This window comes from Cordyceps militaris, assembly GCF_000225605.1.
Source record: "Cordyceps militaris CM01 unplaced genomic scaffold CCM_S00002, whole genome shotgun sequence".
NCBI classification, from domain to species: domain Eukaryota; kingdom Fungi; phylum Ascomycota; class Sordariomycetes; order Hypocreales; family Cordycipitaceae; genus Cordyceps; species Cordyceps militaris.
Window position 1 is genome coordinate 4,926,281 of NW_006271970.1, and position 12,884 is coordinate 4,939,164.

Genomic DNA, 12,884 nt, shown 5'->3' on the forward strand with positions numbered 1-12,884 from the left:
ACCTGCAGTGGGTTGTGGAAGATGGCACTGTCTGGATTGTGTTGCTTGTCAAATAGCCATTTGAGGATCAACAGTCTCCATCGCAACATGGCCAGCCACCCGTCGATTTCACGGAGGAATCTAGGGGACTGGACGAGGTCAAATTTTCTCGTGAGTTTAGAACGTTGTGCGCAGAGACGAGCGGAGCGAGGAAAAAAAAGAAGCCAAGCGCAGCGCCATCCATAAAAGCGTACAATTTATAAAATAATCTCTTTTCATTACAGCTACCCTCAGCCTTTTTCTTCTTCTTCTTTTCCTCGCTTCGCTCGACGTGGGCTTAGTGTATACGGCGCTTGCGCTCCGCTGGTCGCGTCACCTGTGCACTCAGCATTCGAATCAGACAGGGCAATGGATATAGTGGCAGTGCATGTATTGGTTTATTTGCAGTCTTGGTTCTAAGGGAGCTGGCGACCTGCCGAAGCGACAGCTCTTTCGCACGCCAGCTTCCTCGGTTGACCAGCCGCCGCCACCCTCTCCGTCATGCCAAATGGCTCCAACTTTTGACCCAGCAGCTGCAAGATTCCTTAGATAACGGCCTGACGCCTCTTGGTGAAGTTGGTTCACGTGGTGCCCTGTTCCGCGTCAGTCTGGTCGCGTACGGCTACGTCTTTGTCTGTAAAAGGGACAGTGCGGGCGTTCATCAAGGATCTTCAGCACAAGACTGGTCTACCAGCGTCTCAGGCCGCTGCAAGGAATAGATAGCAGAATCAAGTCGTATAATGTACGGATAGTCATCTATCCGTATGTGTGTTTTACTTTGTCCGTTGCCGTGTCTCAATTGTATTGGATGTAAACCCCGCATCCCGTACTACATGTCCCATTTGCTTTTCTGTTGGTACACAAGCCTGAATTATAGAATCATAAATAGCAGCTTCGCCGTGTTCATCGAGCATATTCTGCCTTTGCATCATCCAACACACATTCCATCACAATCGCTTCAAAGCAAAACTCAAAAAGCTCTCTTCACAATGAAGCATCACATTGTTTCCATTGCTGCTCTTGCGGCGCAGGTCTGTTTGGGCTTCAAATTTTATGCCCTGACAATGGCAGGAAATGTGTATACCCTCACAGGCGAGGACTCAACCAAAGTTAGTGTCATCAAACAGCAGCTTGAGCAGGTCGCCCACATTCCGGTCGCACAACAGAAAATTCTTTTCAAGGGGCGTGAGCTCCAGAGCGACAACGTCCTCTCAGACTATGGCATTCACGAAGGTTCAGAGGTGCGGGTGGTGCTTCGGCTTCGGCCAAATGGAGAATTACGCAGGTAATTCGTAGCCCGACGGTGTCTCAGGTAAGATATTCAAGGATTGGGATTCGACGGGGTCGAGTTGAAGTGTGCTAATATGTAGTGTTTGTGGGCAATAAGACTGCCGGATCAGCATTCGAGTTGCAAGCACCTGGGGGAGAAGCAGACGTGACGAGGGGATAGTAGAGAGTTCGGAAGTTAGAATCCTAAGTATAAAATATATTAAGATTGTTGCTATTAAACTTGTAGATATCTACGTGCTTCCGCCTAATATTCCGTAGCTTCCACAGCAGAAACGTCTAGATAACACTGGAGTCAAGGTAGATTGTAATCCCATTTATAAAGATTGTCGCAATACAAACGTCGGGACAGGAAATAATTATTGGCTGTAAATTGCGTGGCGACACATGGATTGGATTGGATTGCTTTTGATATCGGTCAAATCGGCAAATATAATAATAAATAGCCCGCAAGCCAGAGGAACGATCTGCCAACCTGGAGTCAAATGGGACACCACTACGGCAAGCAAGGCTCTCTTTACCACAGCAGCCACATTGGAGGAGTCAGATACGGGGCTTGACCAAACAAGAACAAATAAATAAATTGTCTAGAATAGACTTGATGGACCCGAAAACAATGCACCTTGCAAACCAATACAAAACAATTCTATGACATGATTATTTGGAAAGGCACCAGGCATCCGGAACATCTCTGTGAGCCAGATGTCGGCTTTCGACCCGGCAGTCCCCGGCCGCCTTCTCCAACACAAACCTGGTGAGGTCACCCATGGACTGATCACCGGTCGCGGCAACGACTGCATGCTGGGTCTCCGTGCCATGATCCCTAAGAGGCCCTAGTTGGGTGTCAGCCAGCGTAGGATGTCTCGGCAGTGTGGCCTTGCGCCAGGCTCGCAGAGCCAAGGAAGTCCAGATGCTGGGTAACGCCAGACATGTCAAACTCGGTCGTGGCTGTGCGCGCAACAGGACGGCGCTAAGAGCTGCCATCGATTGGATGCTCCTCTCGTCCTTTGTTCTGCTAGCCGCCGAGGACATTGGCACCAGCGAGCTCTGTGATGCGGTTGGTCAAACAGGCCCACACCTCTGCCAGTCACGATGCACTACAGTGCGACACTATGTGAGGATGGGTAGTCACCGTACGTACATGCCGCAATTGTTGCTTTTCTATGAACAACTTCACCAAGTCACATCGCCATGTTTCAAAACCTATGGACCTGGGCTACAGGTGAAAGCTCTGATCTGCCCCCAGTATACCGAAGCGTCGATCCTCTGTCTGAGAGTTCCAGCGAACGAGATGCACCTGCGAGCGAAGGACCGCACGAAACACCCCGAAAGCGGTTCGATTACCACGTCAGACTACGAGAAATTCGTCAAGTCGAAGAATGGAGAAGGACATATATGCACAAAAGATTTTATACAAACCTGGAAACACCAAATATACCCGCTCGAGACTGGGTCATTAAGCAATGGCAAAAGCAAGGCATCTGGGCCAATACATGGCCAGATACAGGCCCAGGGGACGAGGAGAGGTGGAACTGCGGTGGCTCGGAGAGTATCCCTGCTTGTCTATTGTCTATGGAGCTGGGCTGGGAATTTGAATACATTGTGCTGGTACAAAACCCCGTGTTGCTTCCATGCCTCGCCGCCACTCGAGCCCGACTCCCGACAAACATCACGCCAGTAACATGGAAGCCTCGCGATATTGGCCAGCAAGCTTTGAGCCAGTTACTCGCACGCTGGACAGAAGAGGGTTTTTCATCTTGTACGATCCAACAATCCACGTTAGAATATCGTCGGGATCTGGGGGAGCTCCGCGACTGGCTTCCGCCACTGGCACGCCATTGTTTCGATTCGTTGAAAGTCTTTAGCTGGCCTGACTTGTTGAACGGTTGGCAAAATAAGCTTGGAGACCATGAAACAGATCAGCCTTGCTTCGGGCTCTCGCCGGAATCGCGAGACATGGCGGAAGCAGCCGTGAAAGAAGCGCAGGCCGAGAGTCGCCGAGTCGAGGCACTTCGCAGAAAATCGCCCCTCCAGGCTCCTACGGCCGCCCAAAACGTGACGGGTGAAGCGACAGCTGACGGGGCGCTTGATGTTGAAGCTGGAGAGATCAGTGGCAAATCTAGCCGTCAGTCTCGCAAAGTCGAAATGCCCGGTGCACCTGGCCCCCGGTTTGACGAGCGAGCGACCTCGACCGAGGCTTCTCGAGAAGATGTATCTGAGCGCGGCACGCGCCGCTCTTCTCGCAGAGCGCGGTCGAGTGCGGCGGGGCTCTCGGAAGCTAGCCACCACCGAGCTGCGAATAGGGATGAGGTAGGCGATGCGGCGGGGAGCTCGGAGGATATTGTCTCTCGTCGCCGGCGTCGCCGCCCGCGAGACGATGACCACGGGCAGGGAGCTAAGAGACGCCGGTTGGCATGAACCTACTAAGTAAGAAATAATAAGGACGGCGAGGGCTACACATATCCCTCAAGATGGCCTTAGCCACGAACCCGGTCCATGGTATATCGGTTGAGTTTCTGCTTTCCAAAGTGAGTTGATCTACTTGGCTGCCTGGTGCAGCATGGAAGTATTGGAATCGAGCCTTCTATAAAAAACGCTGTACTATCTTGCAATATCGATAATTACCAAATGTTGGTCCCTTGTCTTGTCTGGCGTAGCCAGCATTTTACCGACGCCTCCAATGCTGCCTTATGTTTTGAATACGAGCCAAGTGGACGTGTAGAGTAGCTATCGTTTTTTATTATAATAATGCATCTATTGCTCCGAGTTACGAAGAAATTGTTTCAGAAGCCATATTTCGCTAGCCATTGCACAATCTTTGCTTGGGTCTTAGCTCGCAGCTCAGCTTTCTCTGTGTCATTCATCTTCTCCAGCATGAATGCGTTACTCAAACGGTGAGGACACAGCAGGTTCTGGAACTGTATCAGTTCCATAATCTGGTCCGCGCCTTTCATTTCACTTGGAGAAAGCACACCGTTTTTTTTTGCAATGGATCTCCAAGCATCAGCGAGTTCCCATTCTCTCTTTGCATCTTCACTCAGATCAGCTGGTGGCGATGCAAAGTCACCCTTGAGGATAGCGGCCTCAACTTCGTTGGTGAGGCCACCCACGCACCCACCCAAGTCTGTGAAACTGGTGAGGTACTCATCAAACGGATTGGAAACAACAGAAAAATCGAAATCCAAGATCGCTGTGATCTCGTTGCTGTCTTTATCGAACAGCATGTTGTTCGTCGCTACAATCATTAGCATCGTGATTTTCTGGTTATGTATGGATGTACACATACTAAAGTCTGCATGCACTAAGCTCTTCTGCGCAAGGTCGACACCAGAAAGAACTTTCTCAGGCCCATTGCTGCTCAGAAACTGCTCAATTCGGACATCAACCCCGTCCGTCTTCCAGCCTCGAATAACAGGGCTTTTACCAGCAGCATCAAAACGCCTGCGCAGGTTGCCAAACTTGAACTCCACGTATGAGTCTACCATGGGGTCTATTTGTCGGAAAGGAGCCTCAGCGCTGATAATCTGACCTTTTTCATTGAAGGCGATTCCCCCAAATTTCGTAACCGTCTCTGGCAGTTTGACTGCCTGGATTGCTGCAAAAGCAGCGGCAATTTGCCCGAGAACCTTTCCTCTAGCGTCGTTTGTGAGGTCAGCAAAGACAGTGTTTAAATCTACACCAGCCCTGAACTCTGAAATGATCCATCCGAAATCCTTTTCGCGTAGTTTATCAGTGAGGCTGGCCGGAGCCCACGCATAGACATCCGGGATTAAAGGACCAAGTCGCGCAGCCGCTAGGGATTGACGGACAAGGTGCTGCGCTGCAACATCATTTGGAACGCGATTAGCGTTGTTGGCATCTGAAGCCTTTGCGTTGCTCAATTTGATGATGAAAGAAGATACGCCGCCGAATGGTGCTTTGACTGTTCCGGCTTGTGTGCCTGTGAATTGGGCAGACGATGCGGGGGTTGCCAAATCTACTTTGAAGAGGAAATTGTTGAATGGGTACTTGTAATCATCGTCGTATGCCACAGTTGAGACCTTTGATGCCTGTCCGGTACTGAATCAGTATATGTACGATGCTACTGATAAGTGTTGCGCCCTACCTGCAGTCCGAGGCCTCTTAGGATGTCGCCAACCACAGCGAGCCGCTCATCATAACCAACACGGTTGATGCTAACAGCCATTGCCTTTGAATTGATGATTAACTGGCTTGAAGATATAAGGGTCAATGTAAACCGACAATATTAAATTCGCTGCACGAAATAACAGTGAAGAATAGTAAGGATGAATGGTAATGAAAGCGGAACGGAAGTTTTGGAGCCTTTTGGGTACCAACTCTTTACAGAAACAATCGGTTGAGACAAGCCACAGAACCTGATTGCTTACCGCCTGCCAGATTCGTCGAATCGTCTGGGGGCTCGTGCTTACACATCACTACTTTTATCAGGGGCTCGGAGTATTTCTAACAATGGCGTTACCTCAATTTGATCGCTCCCGATCACGACCTGTTGCCTCTATGCTGCCATTGTAAAAAGTTGTAGTGATTTATTAGTACAACGGTGCTGAGACTAGTTTAGGGTTTTTTTTAGGCGAAAACTTTAGCTACAGGGGCTATGCTCGGCTTCTCAGGCGCTAATATGTACATATCGCCACCTAAATTGTCTCTAAAGCATGCCCACTGATCTCCCCATCAGCTTCCACTTAGTTAGTGGATGCCCATACAACAGTGTCAATAGGAGCGAACATATTCCTTTACGTTGTTCAGTTAGCGTCTAGGAAAACAAATAAATAATATAAAAAGAGTACCTTCTAAGGCAGTAATATTAGGACTAATAGTGTATAGGATAAGAGATAGTCATTGTATTAAAAGATATACTAGGTAATAGGAGATTGTTCCTCTGGCTTCTATCTAGGCTGTCTGTTATTAAGTACACCTAAACGAAACGAATCCGAAACCTCTCCCGGCCTGGAATACAATCTATTAGCCGTCTACTGTGGTCCAAGGTATGAGCCAGCATCCACTCCAACTTAAGCCTTCACTGAAGACTTGTTTCTCAGCTGCTCTCCATACTTGTACAGGAATATGGAAGCAGGGATGAAGGCGAGCGACACAAATCCCAGCAAGCTGTTTCCCCAGCCCAGGCCGAGCGTCGCATACATGCTTGGGCCGGCCAGTGGCAGAAACGTGCCTCCCAGGTAACGCACCAAGATGTTGGCGCCGAGGGCGGAAGCTGCTGCCTTTGTGCCGAATACCTCGACGAGGTAGAGTTGAGTGAGCATCTGCTGATTTTAAGTACAACGGCCGCCCTCGTCCCAGAACAAAACTCACCAGCACAAAAAAAGCGCCGTAACCGATCAGCACGGTCCCAAGAATGGGGACAAACCAGTGGATCTTGTAAAACGTAGCCCAGCCGTAAATGAACAGGCCAGCAGGCACGCCTGGGCTGAACCAAATCATCAGAACCAAGCGGTGCTCTGGCTTTGGGGCCGCCACGCCGTCTCGCTTCATGCAGGCGGCTTGGATCCGCTGGTTGAAGACGGTAAAGAAGACGATGCCCGTCGCGGCGGACAGGCCCAGGCCGAGATAGACGAGGCCCGACACGGCGACGCTGAAGCCGTACTGCGCCTGGAACACGCCGTCAAAGGTGCTGAACAGCAGGTACATGACGCCGAAGATGAAGCCCACGTACAGCGACATGAGCAGCAGCACGGGCGAGCGGAGCAGGAGCGCCGTCGGACGGACAAGGACCTGGACCAGGACCTGACCCGGCGTGGTCGCGCGCGCGAGCCTGGATCGGAAGGCGGCGTCCCCGCTCGACCGCCGGAGGCGCGCCGCCTTGCTGTCGAGGATCACCTTGGGGTGCGTCTCGCGCATGAGGGCGAAGCTGAGGAGCTGCATGCCGCCGCCGACGATGGCGAGCACCCAAAAGGTCCAGCGCCAGCCTTTTGCGGCGGCGACGAAGCCTCCCATCACCGGCCCCAGGACCTAGATGTTTCCCGTTTCCGTCAGCATGCTGTCTCCTCCCCGGGGGCATGCAAAGCAAGGAGGTTGGAATAAAAAAACTCACCGGCCCAAACATGGGACCCAGGCTGAAGAGGGCCATGGCCAGGGCGCGCTGCGCCGGGCTCGTGAGATCGGCAATGGTTCCGCCGCCGAGCGAAAGCGGCGTGCCGCCTGCGCAGCCAGAGAGGAAGCGAAAGACGAGAAACTGCGCCGTGTTCTGGCTCACGGCATTGGCCACCACAAAGGCCACAAACACGACCATGCTGGCGTGATACACGACGAGGCGGCCGTACACTTCGCTGAGCGGCGACGTGAACATCGGCCCGATGGAGATGCCCAGGACGTAGAGCGTTATGGCCAGGGTGCTGACGGTGCTCGAGGTGATGTTGAATTCCTCGTTCAGCTGGCTGATGCCGGGTGCGAAAATGGTTGGCGCAAAGTTGCTGTCATGGAGGTTGGTTAGCCTTGCCACGAATGTCAAGAAACTGCGTCGATGATAATCGATACATACGTGATAAGACCCAGAGTAGCAATCAGAATAATGTGAGACCACCGCTTGGCGCTGGACCAGTTCTTGGGATTCTCCGGGTCGTCAGGTCCGTTCCAGTCCACAACGTGGGGATCTACGACTTGCTCAGATGCCTCAACAACAGTCGTGGCGACCGCTTTTCCCTCGACATCGTTTTCTGTCTTTGTGTCTGTGCTTGTCCCCGACCGGACGGGCTCGTTTTTCGCATCGTCTTGCATGGTGAGGTTGTCGGCGAGATTTTGATATCAGATCGTAAGGCTTACAGCGTATGGAAACGCTTCCAGTATCGCTACTTTCGCAAAGCTTGCTTGTTTACGTTATAGCCCGACTTTGCATATGTGATGTCTCTACGCGAGTTTTAATAACCTCCATTTTACAATTTTTCCTTGCTCCGGGCAGTAGTTCGAGCTGGTACCTCCGCCCGTTCCTCCGAAGATGGGCAAGTCTCCAGGGTGAGCTTGTGGGTCAGCCCGCCGAGCGGGACCCCGGAGGATCGGACGGAGGACAGACCAATGGTGGATCGGACGGAGGAGGCAGTCTAAACGACGAATCAGAACGCAACCGGCTTGGCTCTGGCGCCAACAAAAGCCACCCAGCGTGTAAGGCCCCCTGGCAGGCACATGTCAACCGGTGATCAGGGCCGTCGCCCTGGGTGCGCTGGGTGCACTGACTGGCTTTGATCGCAGCCTCGCCCGTCAACTCGTGGTCGTTGTCGCCACTATTGGCTGACGTAGAAAAGCAGGACGGACTGACATCTCCATGGAAATCCGGTTCGGTGGATTATTGATTGTTTGGCACAGGCTAGCTAGCCTTGCGCCCCTCTCGGCGGAGCTAACGGAACGGGACATGGCGCCGTAATCCACGGAGACGGAGACGAGACGACGGGCTTGACCTCTGGAAACTCGTATTATAAAACAGTATGAATATTCGATAATACTTCCAAAACAACACCCACTTCACAGAACCGCTCAACAGGCCAGCCTACTCTCCAGCCTAGCCACGTGCAGTTTCCCTTGAAATGCGACAATCGGGCAGACTAGCAACCAAGACGTCCTTACCATCGGCGGGATTCTCTCCTCTCGCCCAAGCAGCCAGAGCCCAGCGACCAGCTCCAGTCTTGTCCTCCTTGTCCTCGACCTGCCTGTCTGCTCTGCAGCCATCGCGCGCGCCCTACGCCGCTGCTCGCCACATCGCCAGCATGTCGATGCCCGGAACAAGCGGCCATGGCCGTGCCTGCTGCAACATCCCACCCGTCGTAGCTGAAGGATACGTCGCCAAGGGCTCCTACGAGCAGCTAGGCGGCAGCAAGACCTGTAAGAGAGAGAGAGAGAAGTTGGAGAGCTAGCGTACTGCTGGTGCTTCTCAAGCTACAACCCCATGACAAGTGAAAAGCTGACCATTTCGTTGCGAAAAAAAAAACAGATGTTACTGGCCCGGCCGACGCAACACTGGGCATCGTGTCCATTTTCGACATCTTTGGCTTCGTGGATCAGACGGTACAGGGAGCGGACATCTTGAGCGCAGGCATTCAGGGCGCGCAGTACAAGGTCTTCATCCCGGACTGGTTCGACGGCAACTCCTGCCCGACGGAGTGGTGAGACAAAGAAGAGACAAAATAAAAGGAGAGACGCTAAGCTAATCATGTTTCTTCGCTTGAGCAGGTATCCCCCTGACACCCCAGAGAAGCAGAATAATTTAGGCGCCTGGTTTAGCGCTAACGACCCCAACGCTGTTGCAGCCAAGCTCCCAGCCTTTGTCGACAGCCTAAAAGCCGCCTACCCCAGCATCACAAAATGGGGTCTGATCGGGGTAAGCTTCATTTCTCAATGAGCATAAAAATGCTTTTGCCCAACGTCTCTGACCCGTCAACATCAAAACAGTACTGCTGGGGCGGCAAGGTCGCAGAGCTCGTCACCTCGGCGCCGTCCAATCCCTTCGCCGTCGCCGCCGGTCTGCATCCTGCCATGATCGATCCCGAGGGCGCCAAGTCCATTTCTGTCCCGTACCTGCTCCTCGCTTCCGGTGAAGATCCCGCCGCCGATGTCGCCGCCTTTGAGCAGGGTCTCTCGGTGCCCCATCATGTCGAGACCTTTGGCGACCAGGTCCACGGCTGGATGGCGGCCCGCGCGGACCTCTCCGACCCGAGAGTCAGGGAAGAATATGCCCGTGGCTACCAGACTGTTTTGGAGTTTTTTGGCAGGCACCTGTGAGGTTTGCAGAACTAGTTCACACCAAAGTTGGTATTCATAAGAAGAAGAAAATAGACACTGAAAGAAATGCAAGTTATGGTAAATTGCCGCATGCTACTATTGATCACAACTGGCTGAGGTTTAGCAAGTGGGGTGGTTTATTGGGATCGCTCAAGGTGCTATACTTCCTGTCAAATACTTCCCGTCAATACATGCTTCTGTTTTGTCGATTAATTCGTTGTCACTCTTTTTTTAAACGAAACATACGTTAGAATGCCGAGGTGGCACTCGTCTATCCTCAATGTCAGTCCTCTCCCGGCTCTAACAACAACCATTCCGCCGATCCTAGATGTAAATCTGGATTGTCTTGAGCGCCGGAGAACATGGAAAGACCTTCACTTTGCATCATGGGCGGCGTGTATCCTGCAAACAAGTCCGGTTGGAATGGGACTCCCGCTGCATGATAAGAATTAGCAGTGGCGCTTGCTGAACCAGGTGCGAGGCTTACCATCAGGTCGGAAAAGCTCTTGGAGCATCTGACTTGGATCAAAGTCTACTTCGGCGTCTGGATTGTTCGCATTCGGTTCAACCGGCCAAGGCACCCCCTCCGGCTGCAAACCGGCCATTTCCTGGCTATTGTCCCCCAAAGCCCTTGCAAGCACAACGCTTATAGTCCAGACTGCCTTTCTAGCCTCTAGAGACTTACCGCAATGTCGCATCCATATAGTTCTGGAAGCCTTCAGGGCTGCGATAATTTCGTCATCTCGTTGCAGTGTAATTTTGCGATGAAGGAGCGAACAGAGTAGCATGGTAGCCGTGAGGAATTGGTGGTTTAATGAGGAGCTCAAACGCCATCGCATCGTGTGCAACTGCCCTGCTACACATGTTTCCTCATCCATTATGAACTGGATCTCCAGCAAGCTCAGTGCAGCATCCAGGCACACTTTGCGAGAATATGTATATGAGGCTTGCTCTTGTGGAGGGGGTTCGAGGTATAGAAAGCGCCGGTGTAGCATGATTTGGCCCTTGTAAAAGATTTGGCTGATAAATAAACGAGCCATGATCACTTGCGGGGAATCAGTTATGCTGGCAGCCAGCGGTTTGGGCTGGAGCAGCTGTGGGATGATGGCCTGTGTGTCTCGCAAGAGCCCATCAAGGCGAGTGATCTCGGCGTAGCTGCACGGCGCGACGGCTGAAGTCAGGTCTGTGATTTGACCGACAACTCTAAGTATCCTTATCCTCGAAATGATGCCTAGGGACGAAGTGTGCTCAGTTTCGGGTCGAGACGGCGGAAGCTGCGTCAGCTCTGCACTTAAATCAGAGTCATTTAAGTTTTGGGGCTCGGCTGTGTCCCATTGTGAGTCTGAAATCATCCGAGGCATTCCCATTTGGCTTGATATGAGAATGTCCGCCATCACGAGCGTTGCCCATAGGCGACGGCGCATTTCAGCTTGAAGCGGTGTTAGCCTGGGAAAGTAGCCTGGATCTCTATGGTAACCCATCGACGTGGCAATTTTGATGGTGAGGGCGAGCACAAACCACACATCCTTGTTGGCATCGGTGCAAATGGCAAACTCAACATGTAAATAGTGCACCAGACTTTCGACCACGTATGGGCCCGCGGTGGTGTACTGTCCCAAGACCAGACACTGCACAATCTTTTCAACATACAGATCTACTTGGCGCAGGGCTAGGTCTCTTTCATGTCCAAGGCCGACCTCGGCTACGTCTGACGTGGTGACTGCGAGGCATATGATTCCGAACAGAAGGCTAATCCATATTATGGAGGTTTGGGAGGGGTCCGACCAGAATGCTTCATACTCTTGAAGAAATGTAGGGCCGTGAATCGTGCCTGTCCGGAGAGGGTGAGTGTCTGCGGGTAGGAGAGGAAATTTGGAGTTTTGCTTTACATACAAGAGGCTAGCTCGAGGCACGTGAAATAGCGCGAGAGATAGCGATCAACTGTAATCTTGGGCGGCAGCGCGGCCAGAATTTCTTCGCGGGACGCTGGACGAGGACAACCGTATAGGAGCAGTGCGCGACGTGCGGGAGGCATGCGGACAATTTCGGGCTCATGAGCAGCCCCAGAGCTAGATGCACCGACCGGTTCCGGCAGCGACACGTCCTCTCCTCGAGCGAGCTGGTCCCTGAAATCGGTAATGTTGTCCAGGATGGCAGCCCAATGCTCGCCACCAACGTATTGCAGCTCCGAGCCGCCAATATGGAGGCTGCCACGCTCAGACGGGACGTGACTGGAATCGGTCTGCTGAAAGCCGGCGCCATCCTGCGGGTCTGCTACATGCGTGTTGGTAGGCTGCGCAGCTAGATTCTGCCCCTGGGATAGCGGCATTTGCAACACGATGAGACGCTCCAGCTCAACGAGGCGATCGTGAAGAGTCGGACCGACAACACCGGCACCGCCTTGGACATAGGTGCAGGGAACAGCGCGTGAGGCACAGCTGGAACAGGGCTGCTTGCGATCACAGCGCAGCCTATGGGAGCGGAAGCATTGTCAGCGGTGGGCGGCGACGAGGTGATGTGGCGCGAGGCTCGTTACTCACTTGCGTTTGCGACACAAAGTGCACGAGAGATGGGGCTTCTCCCGCCGTCTGCTTTGGTTCGTGGTAGGTTTTGCTGCGCATGCCTGCTGGCTCGGCTGCACTGGCGAGGTGGCAGCCGAGGCATTGGCCTGCAAAGGTTGCGTCTGCTGCATTCCAAAGGATGCTACATCGAGAACCGACGACGCCACATCGCCAGGGAAGGACGTTGTGCCTGCATTCGACGACATGGGAGCGGGAGCACGAGTGCGAGGTTCTGTGTAGCCCTTCCGATATCTACATGCGATAGGAGTTGGT

General features: G+C 52.7%; 5 protein-coding genes across 5 annotated transcripts; 2 read left to right on the top strand and 3 right to left on the bottom strand.

The window, feature by feature from the left end:
- Window positions 1-1,007: 1,007 nt before the first annotated feature.
- CCM_03469 (Ubiquitin) lies at window positions 1,008-3,723 on the top strand (the record flags this gene model as incomplete). Its single annotated transcript, XM_006668620.1, has 3 exons — window positions 1,008-1,251; window positions 2,154-2,438; window positions 2,528-3,723. 3 exons carry the CDS (start codon window positions 1,008-1,010, stop codon window positions 3,721-3,723), a joined length of 1,725 nt encoding a protein of 574 aa, XP_006668683.1.
- Window positions 3,724-4,088: 365 nt separating this feature from the next.
- CCM_03470 (Protein kinase-like domain) lies at window positions 4,089-5,491 on the bottom strand (the record flags this gene model as incomplete). Its single annotated transcript, XM_006668621.1, has 3 exons — window positions 4,089-4,540; window positions 4,592-5,354; window positions 5,411-5,491. The coding sequence occupies 3 exons, from the start codon at window positions 5,489-5,491 to the stop codon at window positions 4,089-4,091; spliced, it is 1,296 nt and encodes a 431-aa protein (XP_006668684.1).
- Window positions 5,492-6,335: 844 nt separating this feature from the next.
- On the bottom strand, window positions 6,336-8,058 carry CCM_03471 (MFS transporter, putative; the record flags this gene model as incomplete). Its single annotated transcript, XM_006668622.1, has 4 exons — window positions 6,336-6,587; window positions 6,637-7,293; window positions 7,376-7,754; window positions 7,823-8,058. The coding sequence occupies 4 exons, from the start codon at window positions 8,056-8,058 to the stop codon at window positions 6,336-6,338; spliced, it is 1,524 nt and encodes a 507-aa protein (XP_006668685.1).
- A 980-nt stretch (window positions 8,059-9,038) lies between these two features.
- Window positions 9,039-10,050, top strand: CCM_03472 (dienelactone hydrolase family protein; the record flags this gene model as incomplete). Its single annotated transcript, XM_006668623.1, has 4 exons — window positions 9,039-9,153; window positions 9,263-9,434; window positions 9,502-9,649; window positions 9,721-10,050. 4 exons carry the CDS (start codon window positions 9,039-9,041, stop codon window positions 10,048-10,050), a joined length of 765 nt encoding a protein of 254 aa, XP_006668686.1.
- Window positions 10,051-10,333: 283 nt separating this feature from the next.
- Window positions 10,334-12,817, bottom strand: CCM_03473 (fungal specific transcription factor; the record flags this gene model as incomplete). The annotated part of the gene is made up of 5 exons (XM_006668624.1): window positions 10,334-10,485; window positions 10,538-10,594; window positions 10,736-11,881; window positions 11,944-12,521; window positions 12,591-12,817. The coding sequence occupies 5 exons, from the start codon at window positions 12,815-12,817 to the stop codon at window positions 10,334-10,336; spliced, it is 2,160 nt and encodes a 719-aa protein (XP_006668687.1).
- Window positions 12,818-12,884: the final 67 nt, after the last annotated feature.